At 63.9% G+C, this 14,874-nt stretch overlaps 1 protein-coding gene across 1 annotated transcript in view; it reads right to left on the bottom strand.

The window, feature by feature from the left end:
- Positions 1-4: 4 nt before the first annotated feature.
- The window catches only part of ATP6V1B1 (ATPase H+ transporting V1 subunit B1), a 47,262-nt gene continuing 32,392 nt past the window's right edge, over positions 5-14,874 (bottom strand). Inside the window, exons 5-17 of the mRNA XM_074824917.1 lie at positions 9,011-9,066; positions 7,143-7,241; positions 6,163-6,256; positions 4,230-4,307; positions 3,814-3,953; positions 3,093-3,194; positions 2,861-2,958; positions 2,290-2,413; positions 1,721-1,871; positions 1,195-1,277; positions 980-1,084; positions 419-548; positions 5-332 (exon numbers count right to left, since the gene is read on the bottom strand). Coding sequence (XP_074681018.1) covers positions 166-332; positions 419-548; positions 980-1,084; positions 1,195-1,277; positions 1,721-1,871; positions 2,290-2,413; positions 2,861-2,958; positions 3,093-3,194; positions 3,814-3,953; positions 4,230-4,307; positions 6,163-6,256; positions 7,143-7,241; positions 9,011-9,066 — 1,427 coding nt within the window. The 3' untranslated portion in view covers positions 5-165. The remainder of the gene's footprint in view (positions 333-418; positions 549-979; positions 1,085-1,194; positions 1,278-1,720; positions 1,872-2,289; positions 2,414-2,860; positions 2,959-3,092; positions 3,195-3,813; positions 3,954-4,229; positions 4,308-6,162; positions 6,257-7,142; positions 7,242-9,010; positions 9,067-14,874) is intronic.

Genomic DNA, 14,874 nt, shown 5'->3' with positions numbered 1-14,874 from the left:
CGGGTTTTTGGTGACCATGCTGGTTTTATTGCGCAAAAAAAAAATAAGAGATTTCTCACCCCTTGGGGGGACCCGCAGCCCCCCGGCAGCTGAGGCCCGCCACAGGGGGGTCCCTAAAGGTTTGGGGGAGGCGAGGTTGCCCCCCCCCAGATTGGTTTGGGGGGGTTAGAGGGCCGTGCTGGCCGACCCCTGGCCCGGCGCTTTGGCCTCGCGGGGGTAGAACTCGGCCAGGACACTCTCGGGGATGCGCTTCAGCAGCTGCCGCGGGAAGATGCGCAGGAGCTGCCAACCCACGTCCAGCGACTCGAAGATGCTGCGGTTCTCGTAGGGACCTGGGCAGAGGGAGGGGGGGAGGATGCAGCACCGGGGAGATGCTGGGGGGGTTCAATCCGGTCCCCAAAATCTCGCCCCGCCTCACCCTGGGTGATGAATTCCTTCTCGAACTTGTGCAGGAACTCCAGGTAGAGCAGGTCATCAGGCGAGAGCGCTTCTTCCCCCACCACCGCCTTCATCGCCTGCACGTCCTTGCCGATGGCGTAGCAGGCGTACTGCGGGGGGGGGACAGACGGACGCTCCCTGTGACCCACCGAGGCCGGCGGGGGGAGCAGCGGAGGTTCCCCCCTACCCAGCTTTGAGAAACATCAGGTCCCCCTTGGGGACACCCCGAGCGGGGGCTGCGGGGACGCTTTTCAAAGTGTTTGGGTCTCTGCAGCATCCACAGTTAGACAGAATTATATTTTAGAGAAGAATTTATGCTGCTCAGGGAAAAAAAAAAAAAAATCACGCTACGGCCCTGCTTTGGGGCTTTGCAGCCCCCCCCAGCATAAAGCATCCCACCCCTCACCTCACGGAGGAGCCTGAAATAAGCTCTCAGGTCCAAGAGCACCAAAGGCTCAGCCCCAAGAAGGGGGAGGAAGGCTCTGAAGGGACAAATAATCCCGTTTCCCGCCCCTTTCACCCCAAAATCCTCATCTTTTACCAGCTGGTTGGAGACGTCGCCGTGGTCCTTCCTGGTCATGCCCTCCCCGATGGCCGACTTCATCAGGCGGGAGAGGGAGGGCAGCACGTTGATGGGGGGATAAATCTGCAGGGTGAGAGGGAACCCCCACACCAAACTTCGCCCCCCTGCCCTTGGCACCCCCATCCCAGTGCTCTCGGGGGGGTTTCCAGCCCCAGAGGGGCGCGGGGACGGACCTGCCTGTTGTGGAGCTGCCGGTCAACATAAATCTGCCCCTCAGTGATGAAACCCGTCAGGTCGGGGATGGGGTGGGTGATGTCTGGGGGGAAAAAAAAGGGGGGGTGAACCCCAAAAATGCGTCTAGCTGCTTGGCCGGGCAGGGGATGTGGCCGGGGTGGGGGGACTGGAGCCCCCAGGAAGCTGCACCGGCCTGAGGTTGTGAGCAAGAGCCGGTTCCCCCCATCGCCAGGCAGAAAACTGCCTCCCACCCCCCCATGCCCCCCAAGTTTAATCCCCCCCAACCACATCATTGGGCTGAAACCCAGTGCTCTGCTCCAGCTGCGGGGGGGGAAGAGGGATGATTCTGGGGAAAAAATAACCCGAAAGCATCCCAGCAAGCTTCTCTAACCCCACCAGCTCCCCCAAAACTCGTTAAAACAAAACAATTTGGCGTTTTGCGGCGGCGCGGTGGTTTCCCGGTGGGGGCTCAGCGGTGGCCACCCTGCGGGGACCCCCCGCCGTGTCCCCCCGGGGGGTGCTGACCGTCGTTGGGCATGGTGAGGATGGGGATCTGCGTGATGGAGCCGTTCCTGCCCTCCACGCGCCCGGCTCGCTCGTAGATGGTGGCCAGGTCCGTGTACATGTAGCCCGGGAAGCCGCGGCGGCCAGGAACCTCCTCCCGGGCTGCGGATACCTGCGGGATGGGGGGGGGCTGGTGCGGGTGCTGGGGGGACTCGAGCACCCCAAGTACCATGAGTACCCCCAGCACCCCAAGTACCCTGAGCACCCTGAGCACCCCCAGGACCCCAAACATCCCAAGCACCCCAGGCATTCTGGGCACTCTAAGCACCCCCAGGACCCCTGGCACCCTGAGCACCCCAAACACCCCAGGGACCCCGGTCACCTCAGGCATCCTGGGCACCCTGAGCACCCCCAGCACCCTGAGCACCCCAGGTGTCCTGGGCACCCTGAGCACCCCCAGGACCCCAAGTACCCTGAGCACCCCCAGGCATCCTGAACACCCCAACTATCCCAGGCACCCCGGGTGCACCCCAGCAGGGCAGCGCCCACCCCCCGGGGGAGTGGGGCAGAGGTGGGGGCCAGGCGCTGACCTCCCGCAGGGCCTCGGCGTAGGAGCTCATGTCCGTCAGGATCACCAGCACGTGCTTCTCGCACTGGTAGGCGAGGAACTCGGCGGTGGTCAGGGCCAGGCGGGGGGTTATGATCCGCTCAATCCTGCGGGGGAACAGGGTGGGCACCCCTGAATCCCAGTGCCCCCCCCTGCCCCCGCAGAGCCGCACGGGCTCCCTGCAGCTGTGGGCAGGGGTGACCAGGCACCCCCCGGGGACCCCGGCTCTCTGAGCAGGCACCCCTGAGCTGGGACTGGGTGATGGAGGAGGAGGAGAAAGAGGGAGAGAGGGAGAGAGGAGAAAGGTGGAGAAGGAGGAGAGGGAGAGAGGAGAAAGGTGGAGAAGGAGGAGAAGGAGAAAGGAGGAGAAGGAGAAAGGAGGAGAAGGAGGAGGATAAGAAGATGGAGATAGAGATGGAAAGGGAAAGAAGAAGGAGAGGGAGGAGGAGATGGAGAAGGAAGAGGAGATGGAGATGGAGAAGGAGACGGAGAAGGAGACGGAGAAGGAGAAGAAGGAGATCTGCATGTCATGGCAGAGCCCCGGGCTGCCTCACGTGGGGTCATTGGCCAGGTTGAGGAAGAGGCAGACATTCTCCATGGAGCCGTTCTCCTCAAAGTCCGACTTGAAGAAACGAGCTGTCTCCATGTTGACCTGCCCGGGTGGGAGCAGGGCCTGGTCAGCGGGCGCGAAGCGGCCTCACCGATGGGGAAACTGAGGCAGGTGGGGGCCCAGGGGGGAAGGAGGGGGCTCGGCCGGGCCCTCCTGTCCCAGGTGGGGGGACTCACCCCCATGGCAGCGAAGACGATGGCGAAGTTGTCCTCGTGGTAGTCCACCACGTCCTTGGATTTCTTCACCAGCCCGGCCTGGCGGCAAATCTGCGCCGCAATCTGCAGCCACGGGGGGCAGGAGGGTGGAGAAAAGATCTTGGGGGGGGGCCAAGCAGAGAGCAGCACACCCAGCCCCGCGGGTTGGGGGGCGGTGGGGTCCCCCCCACCCCCAGGTAGCCGCGGCAACTCGCCATGGCCCAGCGCCCGTCGTGCCGTGGCCTGTGGTCGCCCTCCTCTGTCGCTCCCAGTCTCTCAGGGCTGGTTTTCCATCCCATCCCATCACTGTCTGTGCCCGGGGGGGCCATGGGGTGGTCTGTGGCCCCCCCGCCCCCCAGGCTCAGGCACCCCACATCAGCCCGGATCGCTTCACACCCCCCTCCTGGGCGCAGCAGCGTTTGTTTTCCCCCTCGGGTGGGGAAACTGAGGCACGAGGGGCCGGGAGCTTCCATTCTGCAGTGTGCACCAGCCCAGCACGGGGGGGTGATGTGGGGGGGGGCGGTTGGGGCGCTCAACAACCACCCCAAAAAGTGGGTCTGACCCATCCCAGCGAGCAGAAGGGAGGAAAGACGCAGGAGATGGGCTCCAACCTTCCCAACTCCCCCCCGCGCTGCCTCCTCCATCCTCCTCCTCTTCCTCCAGGGGCTCGCCCACCCCCCCCCCCTGCTTCGTGGGGACCCACCTCGTTATGGGGGAGACCAGCAGCGGAGAAAATGGGGATCTTCTGGCCCCGGGCGATGCTGTTCATCACATCAATGGGCGAGATCCCGGTTTGGATCATCTCCTCGGGGTAGATGCGGCTGTGGGGGTTGATGGGTTGGCCTGGAGTGGGGAGGGGAAATGAGATGCCTGGGGGGGGCACCCCAAAACGGAGGGATCGCCCCGGTTGGTGCTAAAAATGAGGAGGGAAAGGAGGAAGCGCGGTCTTGCACCAGCGCAGCCACCCAGCGCCAGCCCTGGGGTGCGATGGGCTCCCCCGGCAGTACCCCCACACCCCGACCCCCCTCCCGGGGTACCCCAAAGGGTCCCCCCGAGACCCTCCGGCATCACCCCCGCGGGTGGGAAAAAGGAGCCGGCAAAGCAACGCCTCATGGTCACCGTTAATGTCCAAGAAATCCTCGGCCATCACGGCGGGGCCGCTGTCGATGGGTTTGGCGGAGCCGTTGAAGACTCGACCTGCGAGGAAAAAAAAAAAAAAGCTGCTGGTCCCCTGCCTGAACCCGGTAGCCAGAGAGGGCAAAGCCAGGCTAGTGCAGCACCCCGCCAGCAGGCCACGGCGCAGGGTTTCCATCCTGGAAACAGGCACAGGGACAGGCAGCAGCACTTGCTGGGGTTCTGCTGCGAGCCCCCGCTGTGACGTGGGGGGGCACCCGGGGGCCATCCTGCCCCCCCCCACCCCACCGTGGGGAACCCGGGGAATAGGAGAGCACCCATGGGTGCCACGGGACATCCCAGGAGGTGGGTACCAGCGCTGGGTGCCTATGGGGGAGGACTTGGCACTCGGGGGACCCCCCAGACTGGGGGGGGCTGCGTCCCACGGCCCCCCCCATGCCAGGGGGGGGTGTCCCGCGGGTGGAGCGGGCAGGGAGCGTGTCACCCAAAGGTGACGCTGCACCCATGGGGCGGGACCCCAGAGACATCCTCGTGCCATCCAAGCTATCCCCCCCCATCCTCCCCGTTGGGGTCCCCAGCTCCTGTGCAGATGGGGTGACACCAAGACACCCCCACCCCCCCCATACAGCCCGGGGGGGGGCGGTACAAGGCCCCCGCAGAGCCGCAGCATCACCCTTCACACTCAGCCTCATCGACCAGCTCCGAGTCGTGGCATCGATCGCGGCAATGCCCCCTTCTACACCCCCCACCCCCGACCCCAGCACCCCCCACCGTGTGCCGCTGTCACCCCGTGGGACGTTGTCGCGGCCCCCCCCGGGGCTGGGGGAGCATCGGCGGTGTCAGAGCGGATCAAGCTGACGGCGCGGGGAGCGCGGAGCATGAAAGGTCAGTAACCTTGGGCTCGCCGGGCACCCACGGCTCGTAGCCGCTTCATTCGGCACAGAGGGGAGGGAAGGGGCACCTGGGGGGGGGGGGACGGGACACCCCAGCCCAGTGGGGGAACAAGGGGAAGCCCCCCCAAACTCCCTCGAGCATTGAGGCTGGGGGAGCAGCGGGGATGGACTCTGCGCACCCGGGGGGGGACGTGGGGAAGGGGAATGGTGGCGGGGGGTGTCACCTGTCCGGCTGTCACTGCGCTCGACGCCTGCCCCCCCCGTGTGTGTGTCCCCCCCCAACTCTGCTGCCCTTTCCCGCTGCCCTTTGCAGGCAGCGCCGTGGCCGGGGTCACGCTGCCGGCAAGGAGAAGGCAGGAGACAGAGCGGGCAGCGAGTCTGTGCGTCAGCCCCCGCACCGGGACCACGAGCCACCCGTGTCACCAGCCACGAGCCCCCCGGGGGGGGATGCAGGACCCTCAGGAGGCCTTAAAGGAGCTTGGGGGAGCAGGAAAAGGGCCCTGGGATGGACTTGGAGGGTCCCAGGGGAGGCTGCTCAGGGTGACGGGGGTCCGCAGCACCCAGCGCTGCCCTGGAGGGGGGGGGGGGTCCCCATGGGGACAGGGGGGGCCGGTCCCTTGGGGTGTCCTCACGCCCAGCCACGTCTTGGGGGTCAGCATGGAGGGGGAAGGTGCTGGGCAGCCCCCAGCTCTCCCAAGGTCAAGGGAATGAGGGTGCCACGGGATGAAGTTCACCCGCTTTCACCTGGGGAAATAATGTCCCAGTCTAAGCCAAGCTTCTTCTTCTGGCATAACTGGGCAGACTGGGCCCACGGGGACGTTTTAGCCCCCTCTCCTCACACTGGATGTGACTCTCCCGGGATGGCAGAGCAACACCCAGGGGTGTGGAGCAGCAGAGCTGAACCCCAAGACCCCAAAACCCCCGAAACTGCCTGTGCCCCCCTCCCCCCGCAGCTGCCTGCGCTGGGGTTACCCCACCAGCCGTGCACCGAGCTGCGTCGGGGCTCAGCGGCGGGCTGGGCTTACCCAGCATGTCCTCGGAAACGGGGGTGCGGAGGATGTCCCCCGTAAACTCGCAGGAGGTCTTCTTGGCGTCGATCCCAGATGTTCCTTCGAACACCTGTGGGGGCAAGAGGCCCCGGGAGGGGGGCAATTAGCCCGGATTAGTGGGCGCGGAGGGCTCGGGGAGGGGAGGCTGGGGGGCAGCCAGGGGTCTGTGACCACCTGAAAAACTCATCAGGGAGAAGCGATAAAAGAGAGGGAGAGACCCCGGGGTTAAGAAAAATCCTTTTTGAGGGGCTTGGCTTGGGGAGGGAGGGGAGGGGTGTGCAGCCAGGGGAGGGGGGGGCCCCGTGTTCTCGTTAACACAACGAGCCCGGCAGAAGGGTCTCGGCCAGGGCGACCAAGGGCATTTTGAGCCGTATAATATTTGACACCGTTTGTGTTCGTTAACCTCCGGATCGCTGCTTTAATTAGAGCCGGGTGGCCCCCCCGCCCCGGGAGCACCCAGCAGGTGCGAGGGTTGGGGCGGGGATGGCCGCAGCACCCGGGTGCCTGCAGATGGGCACAGCTCAGCCCCCCCCGACAGCGCTGCTTCTGCAAAAAAAAAAACCGCCTTTTTTTTTAATTTTTCCCCTTATTTTTATTTATTTCCTCCTCAGGCTGACTCCCTAATAGGATTAAAAGGGCGCTGCAGAGGTCTGGGTGGCATTAGAGGAGTGAGGTTTGGCGCTTCACCAGCCCGAACCCGGCTGGGCTGGCGGCGTGGCCACCCCCAGCCCTGGGTGGGCTAATGGAGGCGGGGGGACCCCCAGGGTCAGGACAGCCCCAAACTGCTTGGTGGTCTCGATTTTGGGGGCTCCGGGAACCCAAAAGCCGCTGCCAGCCCCGCAGACTGGGGGGTGATGGCAAGAGGGTCCAGCCGCTCTCATGCAGAGCCCCAGCACAGAGCCCCAGACCCCCCCGTGTCCCCCCACTGTGTCCCCCCCCAGCCCCGCCGGGCTCACCTGGACGATGGCTTTGGAGCCCATCACCTCCAGGACCTGCCCGCTGCGGCTGGTGCCGTTGGGCAGCTTGAAGTTCACGATCTCGGCATACTGGGCAAACTGGGCGGGGGGGGGGGACACACAAGGCTCAGGGTGAGATGTGGGGGGGACACACACACTCCTCTTCCCCCACTCCTCACCCTCCCAGACCACCCCTGCCTGCCCACCCTTCCTGCACTGCCAGCCCCAGGCTGTGGCACTGCTCCGTGCCTCAGTTTCCCCAATGCTGCAGGGTGCCCCCCCCTTCCCCCAGCGGTGCTCTCAGCCCTCCCGGGCTCCCCAGAACCTGCCAACCAACAAACCCAGCCCCTTTTCCTACCAGACCCTCCATAAAACAGCATCTCCGAGCATCCGCAGACCCGTATAAACCCCGCCAGGAGCTGGTGACATCCCTTGAGGGGACCCCCCCCCCCATTTTCCAGCCCCCACGGGACAGAGCAGCACCACTTGAGACCTCAGGGAGTCACCAGATCCCCCCATAATCCCCCCCCTGAGCTGTGAAAGGTTCAATATCGGGGATCACACTGCCTTCACCTCCCATGGGCAAGCAGGACCCAGCACCCGGGGGGGGCAAAGGCTGCAGTCCAACCCCCCCAGGGGCACCCACCGACCTCCCCGCCCCCCCCTGCCCCCCAGCCAGGAGCCTCGGGGTGGATGGAGGGGACTTTTCTGCAGCCCCTTGGCTTGGGGACAATGTGGGGGTTTGCTCCCCGAGCCACGCTGCCTGCCCAGCACACCCCGTGTTCTCTGCCGCCTCCTCCTCCTCCTCGCTCCCAGCCACCCGGGCTGGCTCCAACACTGTGAACTTTGGACTTTAATTCTTTCTATAAAGACCTTTGCATAAAGGACAACAAAGTGAAGGAAACACCCGCCACGGTCTGGCTCTTAAATTGAGCTTATTAATTTCCATCCTGCCGGGCCGGGTGTGAAAGGGGCCATAGAAACGAGCCACCGGCCAACAAAAGCCCTCGGAGGGTCCCGGCTGGCCAGGCCACGCAGGGATGTCGAGGTGGCCGGCGCCCACCCAAGTGAAGGCAGCCCCTGCGCCGGGCTGGGGACAGGCAGGGTGGCACCAAGGTGCCACCCAGGGCTGGGGCGATGGGCTGAGCTGGGGTTCGTGCTGTGGCCTCGCTTTGATTGGGCTCCTGGATGGAGCTGAGTGTGGGGGGGGATGTGGGGACAAGGGACAGGGGACAGCGGACAGCTCAGGCAGGAGCACAGGGGACAGGGCACAGGGGACAGGAGCTGGAGCTCAGGCAGGGACACAGGGGACAAGGGACAGGGGACAGCTCAGGCAGGGACATGGGGTAAGGGGACAGGGGACAGCTCAGGCAGGGACACGGGGTACAGGGGACAGAGCTCAGGCAGGGGCACAGGGGACAGGGGACAAGGGACAGGGGGACAGTTCAGGCAGGGACACAGGGGACAAGGGACAGGTGACAGGGGACAGGAGCTGGAGCTCAGGTTGGGGCACAGGGGACAAGGGACAGGGGACAGCAGGTGCCCAGGTGCAGGGGGACATGGACACCAGGCAGAGCACACACACAGCCGCGCTCCCGCGTGTCCCCAAGCCCGTGCACACACGCACACACACGCTCACACGCATGTGCAGGCCCACACACGGGCCGTGGCCTGCTGCCACCATGGAGCTGGCAGGGGACAGGGGACAGGGAATAGGGGACAGGGGACAGAGGAGAAGGGACAGCCCTGGGGACAGGGGACACGCTCCCCCACTGCAGCACGATTGTCCCTGCACAGCCCCGGGGGGGTGACACCGTTTGGGGGGAGGGGGGCGTCCCCTCGTCACCCACCAGCAGACGGGCTCCTACCTTCACATTGTCCAGCACCACCAGCGGCCCGTTCACACCACACACCGTCCTGTAGGCTGGGGAGGGGCGGGGGGGGAAGGACACACCGTCAGCCCCCAGGACTGGGGGGGCTCCCAGGGGGCCCCCCCAAACCGTGACAGCGGTGGGGGGGGCCCCAGCCCAGCACCATCCACTCCTGCTCTGCCACTCCTCATCCCAGCAAGTGGCAGCCCAGCACATCCACCCGGTAGAAGTCGCTTTTACTAAATTAATCGCATAATCAATCACATTTCAGTTTATATAAAACATTTAAATAGAAAAAAACACGCAGAAAGGACGTTTGAAGGCAGCACCTGCCCCCACCAGCAAACTGAGACACTTTCTGCAAGTCAGTATTTTCCCTCTCCCAGCACATTTTTTCATAACACCGATATTTTTCTTTTAAAAAAAACCCCACCTTTTTGTGGAAAAAACCATACTAAGATGTCGCAAGAGCCACATCCTGCCCAGGCGGAGAGGGGGCCGTGGGCAGTGCAGAAGGGGTGGTTTTCACCCAAAAATGGGCCATCACCCCCCACCTTCTCCCACTGCGGGACCCCCCCTTGCCCAGGGAGACGCTGGTACCTCCCTTGTCCCCGCACGGGAGGTGGGGGACACTGTTTTGCACCACTGCCTGGGTTAGGGCTGAGCAGTCAGGCTGGGGGGTGCTGAGCGGCGCCACCATGAGGTGCTGGCTTGGGACCCCTCAATTCAGGGGGAGACCTCGCACGGGTGAGGAAATGAGGGTGCTGGGGGGTGCGATTTCTCCAAAGACAACCCTGGGGGTAATGGCGGGGCAGGGAGACACCGGAGACACTGAACACAAGGATGAAAAAGTGGGGATCCCAGAATCATGGAGGTTGGAAAAGCCCTTGAAGCTCCTCCAGCCCAACCATGAACCTCACCCTGACCGTTCCCAACTCCACCAGATCCCTCAGCGCTGGCTCAACCCGACTCTTCAACCCCTCCAGGGATGGGGACTCCCCCCCTGCCCTGGGCAGCCCATTCCAACGCCCAACAACCCCTTCTGCAAAGAAATCCTTCCTAAGAGCCAGTCTGACCCGGCCCTGGCGCAGCTTGAGGCCATTCCCTCTTGGCCTGCCGCTGGTTCCTTGGCTCAAGAGACTCATCCCCCCTCTCTGCACCCTCCTTTCAGGCAGTTGCAGAGGGCCAGGAGGTCTCCCCTCAGCCTCCTCTTCTCCACACTAAACCCCCCCAGTTCCCTCAGCCGCTCCCCATCAGACCTGTGCTCCAGACCCTGCACCAGCCCCGTTGCCCTTCTCTGGACACGCTCGAGTCATTCAATGGCCTTTTTGGAGTGAGGGGCCCAAAACTGAACCCAGGCATTGAGATATGGCTTCGATGAAGCCCTGTACAAGCCCCCGAGGCTGGGGGGGGGGGCCGAGGATGGGGAGCAGGGGGTGCAGGTGCTGGGGCACGGATCCGGCCCCTCGATCATTTCACCAATGTGTCCAACACCGTAACGCCTGCCATGGCAGGGCCTGGCCCCTCTGACCCCGCCGGGCCCTTTCATCCCTCTGCCCTCTCTTCTCACACCAGGTTCTCTGATTGACTCATGATCCTAATCGGATTGGAGGGACTGGGCCAGCTGGCGAGCTCACCGGCCTCCCCCCAAGCCAACCACAGGGATGGGTGGTCCACACCACGTCCGCGGGATGCAGGTCCCCACGCCGCAGCATCTCTGTCACCCTCCTGGCGACGCCGGCCAGATCAGCCCCCGGCAACTTCATTTTTTTGGGGGACAGGTCCCGTTGCCCCCTCACTGGCCATATGCCATGCCGGGGTCACCCCCACGGCACAACCAGGCCCCCAGCGTCCCCCTTCCCTCACCGGCAGTGCGGGTAATTCCTGCCATTTTTGCAATTACCCTTCTCCCCGTTACCCAGTTACACCCAGTTCCTGCCCATTCAGCAGCCTGGGGGGCTGGCACGCCAGGAGCCGGCCCTCCGCCGCCAACCTCCCTCCCTTTTGTCTCCTTTCTTTCCAAAGTGACCATTCTGCCTTTTATTTCTCCTTCCAACAAATAACCGCCGCCGCCGCCTCGCCCGCTCCCCTTTACCCTGCGGGTTTTGTTGGGCTCTTTTCTTCCCTCCCCGCGTCTCCTCCACAGTTCCAGCTGTTGGGGAGCCACCCACATGGGACAGGGCCACGGGGCTGGTCCCTCTCCCTCCAGCACGGTGGTCCCCAGCCCAGCCCCGACGGCTGCTGGCCCCCTCAGGACCCTCCTGGCTTCCCCCCCACTGCACCACGTTGTCTCCTCCCACTGAGGGCTTTGGAGCCTCTGGCAGCACCGCTTGGTGCCCTGCGGCTGTGACACTGGATCATCAGCCAAGCTCTCTGCCCTTCTGTCCATCCATCTGTCCAGCTGTCCACCTGTCCATCTATCCATCCCTTCATCCATCCATCCACCTGTCCATCCATCTGTCCATCCACCCGTCCATCCATCCGTCCATCATTCTATCCATCTGTCCATCCATCATCCATCCCTCCATCCCTCTGTCCTCCGGTCCATCCATCTGTCCATTGTTCTATCCATCCATCCATCCATCCCTCAATCCATCATCCATCCCTCCATCCTCCCATCCATCTGCCTGTCCATCCCTCCATCCATCATCCATCCATCCATCCATCCGTCCATCCATCGTTCTATCCATCTGTCCATCCGTCCATCGTTCTATCCATCCATCCATCTGTCCATCCGTCCGTGCACCCACCCCCCCCTTACAGAACCCCCCCCCAATCCCCCCCCCCACCACCTCTCGGGGAGCCAAGCCCCGTTCCTCTCATTTCCTCAGGGGGAAACTGAGGCAGGAAGCCCCCATCCCCTGCTGGCAGGGGGCCCCTGGCAGCGCCAGCCCTCAGCGCCGCCCTTCCCTCCCGCTCCTCCCCACCACACCAGCCCCTCTGCAGAAGAGCTGCTGCCCCCCCTCCCCTTCCCCCCCCATCCCCGACATGTCTTTGGGGCTGGGCCACCACCCCCATCCCCAGGGCAGAGGCACAAATGTACCCCAAGCCCTGCACCGTCCCCCCCGACGCCACTGGCGACCACCCAGTGGAGGTGGGTTGGGGACCTCCGGAGATCTTCTGGGCCAAGCCCAAGTGGGGTCATCTGCGGCCACCCCCATCCGGGGGGTCTGAAGATCTCCCAGAGATGGAGGGGGGGCCCCAACAGCCTGGCCCAGTGTTCGGCCACCTCCCCAGTGAGAAAAGGCTTTTGGAGACTGGGTCTCCAGCAGCTGGACGGACGGACAGCCAGGCTTAGGGCCTGGAAAAACAAACAGGGGGGTGATAAAAAACATTGCTCTGCGATTTCCCCGTTTTTCGCCGTTTCCACTGAAAAACCTGCTACAAAACTCCAAGGGGCTTCGCCTCGCCAGCCAGCAACGCTTTGGCGTCGGCTCTATGACAAAATCAATCCCACGCAAAGGGATTTTGCTGCAAAATATTCCATTTTCTACAAAGGAACCTGAAACTTCCCAAATGGGGGAACCCCGGGGCTTCACCCCCCCAGCCCCTGCCTGTCCCACACCCGCCACGGCAAAGCCGGAGCCTCCCCTGAACCCGCCGTCGCTCCAGCCCCCGCGGCACAAAGGGCTCTATCGTGATAGAGAAGGAAATCACGACAGTAACGCCGAGGGACAGCCCAGCAAAGGGGCGTGAGGCTGGGGGGAGCGAGGAGGAGGAGGAGGAGGTGGGGGGGGGCTGGGGCAGAGGAGGGGGAACCCCTGCTACCGGAAAGCACTAATTCAGATAATTAAGATGTTGAGCTGTTATGAACGAGCCGGGGGGAGGAGCAGCAGGGTGGGTGGGCTGCGGCAGCCGGGGGGGCTGCCGGGGGGTACAACTGGGGAGCGGGAAGGGTGGGGGGGAACGGGGAGAGGGACCAAAAGAAAAGAAAAGTCTTTCAACCTGCCCTTTCCACACCCCCAGCCCCAAATTCACAGCTCCTGTCAGATGCAATCTCCGTTAGCCCTGACGCTCACGCACTACTAACCACCGCGGCGGCCGGCTGGGGGGGGGGACACAGGGCCCCTGGTGACAAAAGGGGACCCGACCCAACTACACCCGTCACTAATTGCTGCCCTTCACCCGCCCTGCCCTCCCCAGCCCCCTGCCCATCGCTCGCCCCGACCCCCTCGCCTTAGGGCTCTGCTCTAAAGTGTGCGTGTGGGGGCACTCGCTGCCCACTCCCCCCCCCCCAGAACTAGGGGTCCCAGGACTGTGGCGAGGGGCTGGGCGCAGCCCCGGCCCCATCCTGGAAAAAAAAAACCACCAAGGGTGTTACCCCCCCGCCATGGAAGCGATCGAGGCTGATTTTGGATAAATTTGTCAGATGGGGCATGCGGCGAGTGATGCTCAGCCCCGTTCATCACCCGGGGGGGGTCTGTGCATCCCCCACCCCAAATTACATACCCAGGGTTCAACACACACCCCCCCCCCCTTCAGCCCCACGCTGGAGGGAAACCGAGCTGGAGCAGAGATAGGAAACAGGACTGAGAAATAGCCCCCAAATCCCCCAAACTTTGTCCCCTCTGGCTCAGACGTAGGTCCAGAGCTGGTCCTGAGCCACCCCGGGGGTCCCCCAGCTGCCCCACAGGCAGCACCCCACGGTGATGGGCAGCGGGCACCCCGCGGGGCAGAGGGGTCTGGGTGTGCTGAGCACAAGGCCGTGGGCTGCTCTGGACCGGGCTGGATGGATCCTGCATCCATCCCCCCGCCTCTCAGGGATGCCATTCACCGTTTCACCTAGTTTTTAACCAAAATGCCAGGCTGTGGCGTGAATCCGTCTCCAACGGCGACTCTGAGCTCAAAATCCTGCCCGTCCCCGCGGCGCTGACCCATCCCCTGGGCACGGCAGGACGTTGGCATCACCCAACGGCCTCATCCTGCGCCGGGTGAGGAGCACGGCAGCCCCCCGGGGCCACGCTGGGATTTTTCCGACAATCCCTAAGTGACCGTTTTCCCCCTCCGCAACCTGCCCATTGTGCCATGTGTCACTTTGTGCCGCGCTGTCAAACCCACCGGCCTGTCCCAGCCCGGCAGAGCCGGTCAAAAGCCCGGCGGGGGGTCACACTTTATGCCACTAATTAGGACCCGGCGGCCAGAGGGTTCCCAGACACACCTGCACGTCATGGGAGGGATGGCAAAGAATGGCAGGACCAGCCGAGCGTGAACCAAACAAGCCCCCCAAAACAACAAAAAAAAAAATTAAAAAAAAAAATTAAATTGCTGCGCTGGCTGTTGCAGGCGGGTGGGGGCGGGCGGCGAGGAGCGGGGCTGCCGGACCTCGGCCCCGCTGGGGGAGCCAGCTGGGCTGCGGGTTTTGGGGAGGTGATGGCCCCCAGAGGGAAGGGGAAGCGCTGGCGAGCAGAGCTATGGGGCTGGGGGGACCCCACTACGCTGTGGGATGGACTGGGGGGGTCCCTTTCACCAGCCCCCCCGAACCCACAGCAGCTGCCATCTCCTGGAGCAGAGGGCAAAGGGGGTCCCGGCGTCTTCCCCGCGGCATCCACCCCCCTCCCGTCCCGGCGTGCCACAGCGAGGCTGGGAGCGTTAGGGGCAGATCAACCAAAGATCAGATCACAGAATCCCAGAATCCTTCAGGTTGGAAAAGCCCCTCGGGTTCATCGAGTCCAACCCTCAGCCCGACTCTACAAAGTTCTCCCCTACCCCACATCCCCCCACAGCTCATCCAAACGGCCCTTAAACACACCCAGGGATGGGGACTCCACCCCTCCCTGGGCAGCCTATTCCACTCTCTGACCACTCTTGCTGGGAAACATTTTTCCCTCATGTCCAGTCTGACCCTCCCCTGTTGCAGTTTA

Source organism: Strix aluco, chromosome 4 (assembly GCF_031877795.1).
Source record: "Strix aluco isolate bStrAlu1 chromosome 4, bStrAlu1.hap1, whole genome shotgun sequence".
NCBI lineage: Eukaryota > Metazoa > Chordata > Aves > Strigiformes > Strigidae > Strix > Strix aluco.
Note: the sequence above shows the minus strand (reverse complement) of the source record. Positions and strands in the feature narration are given on the sequence as shown.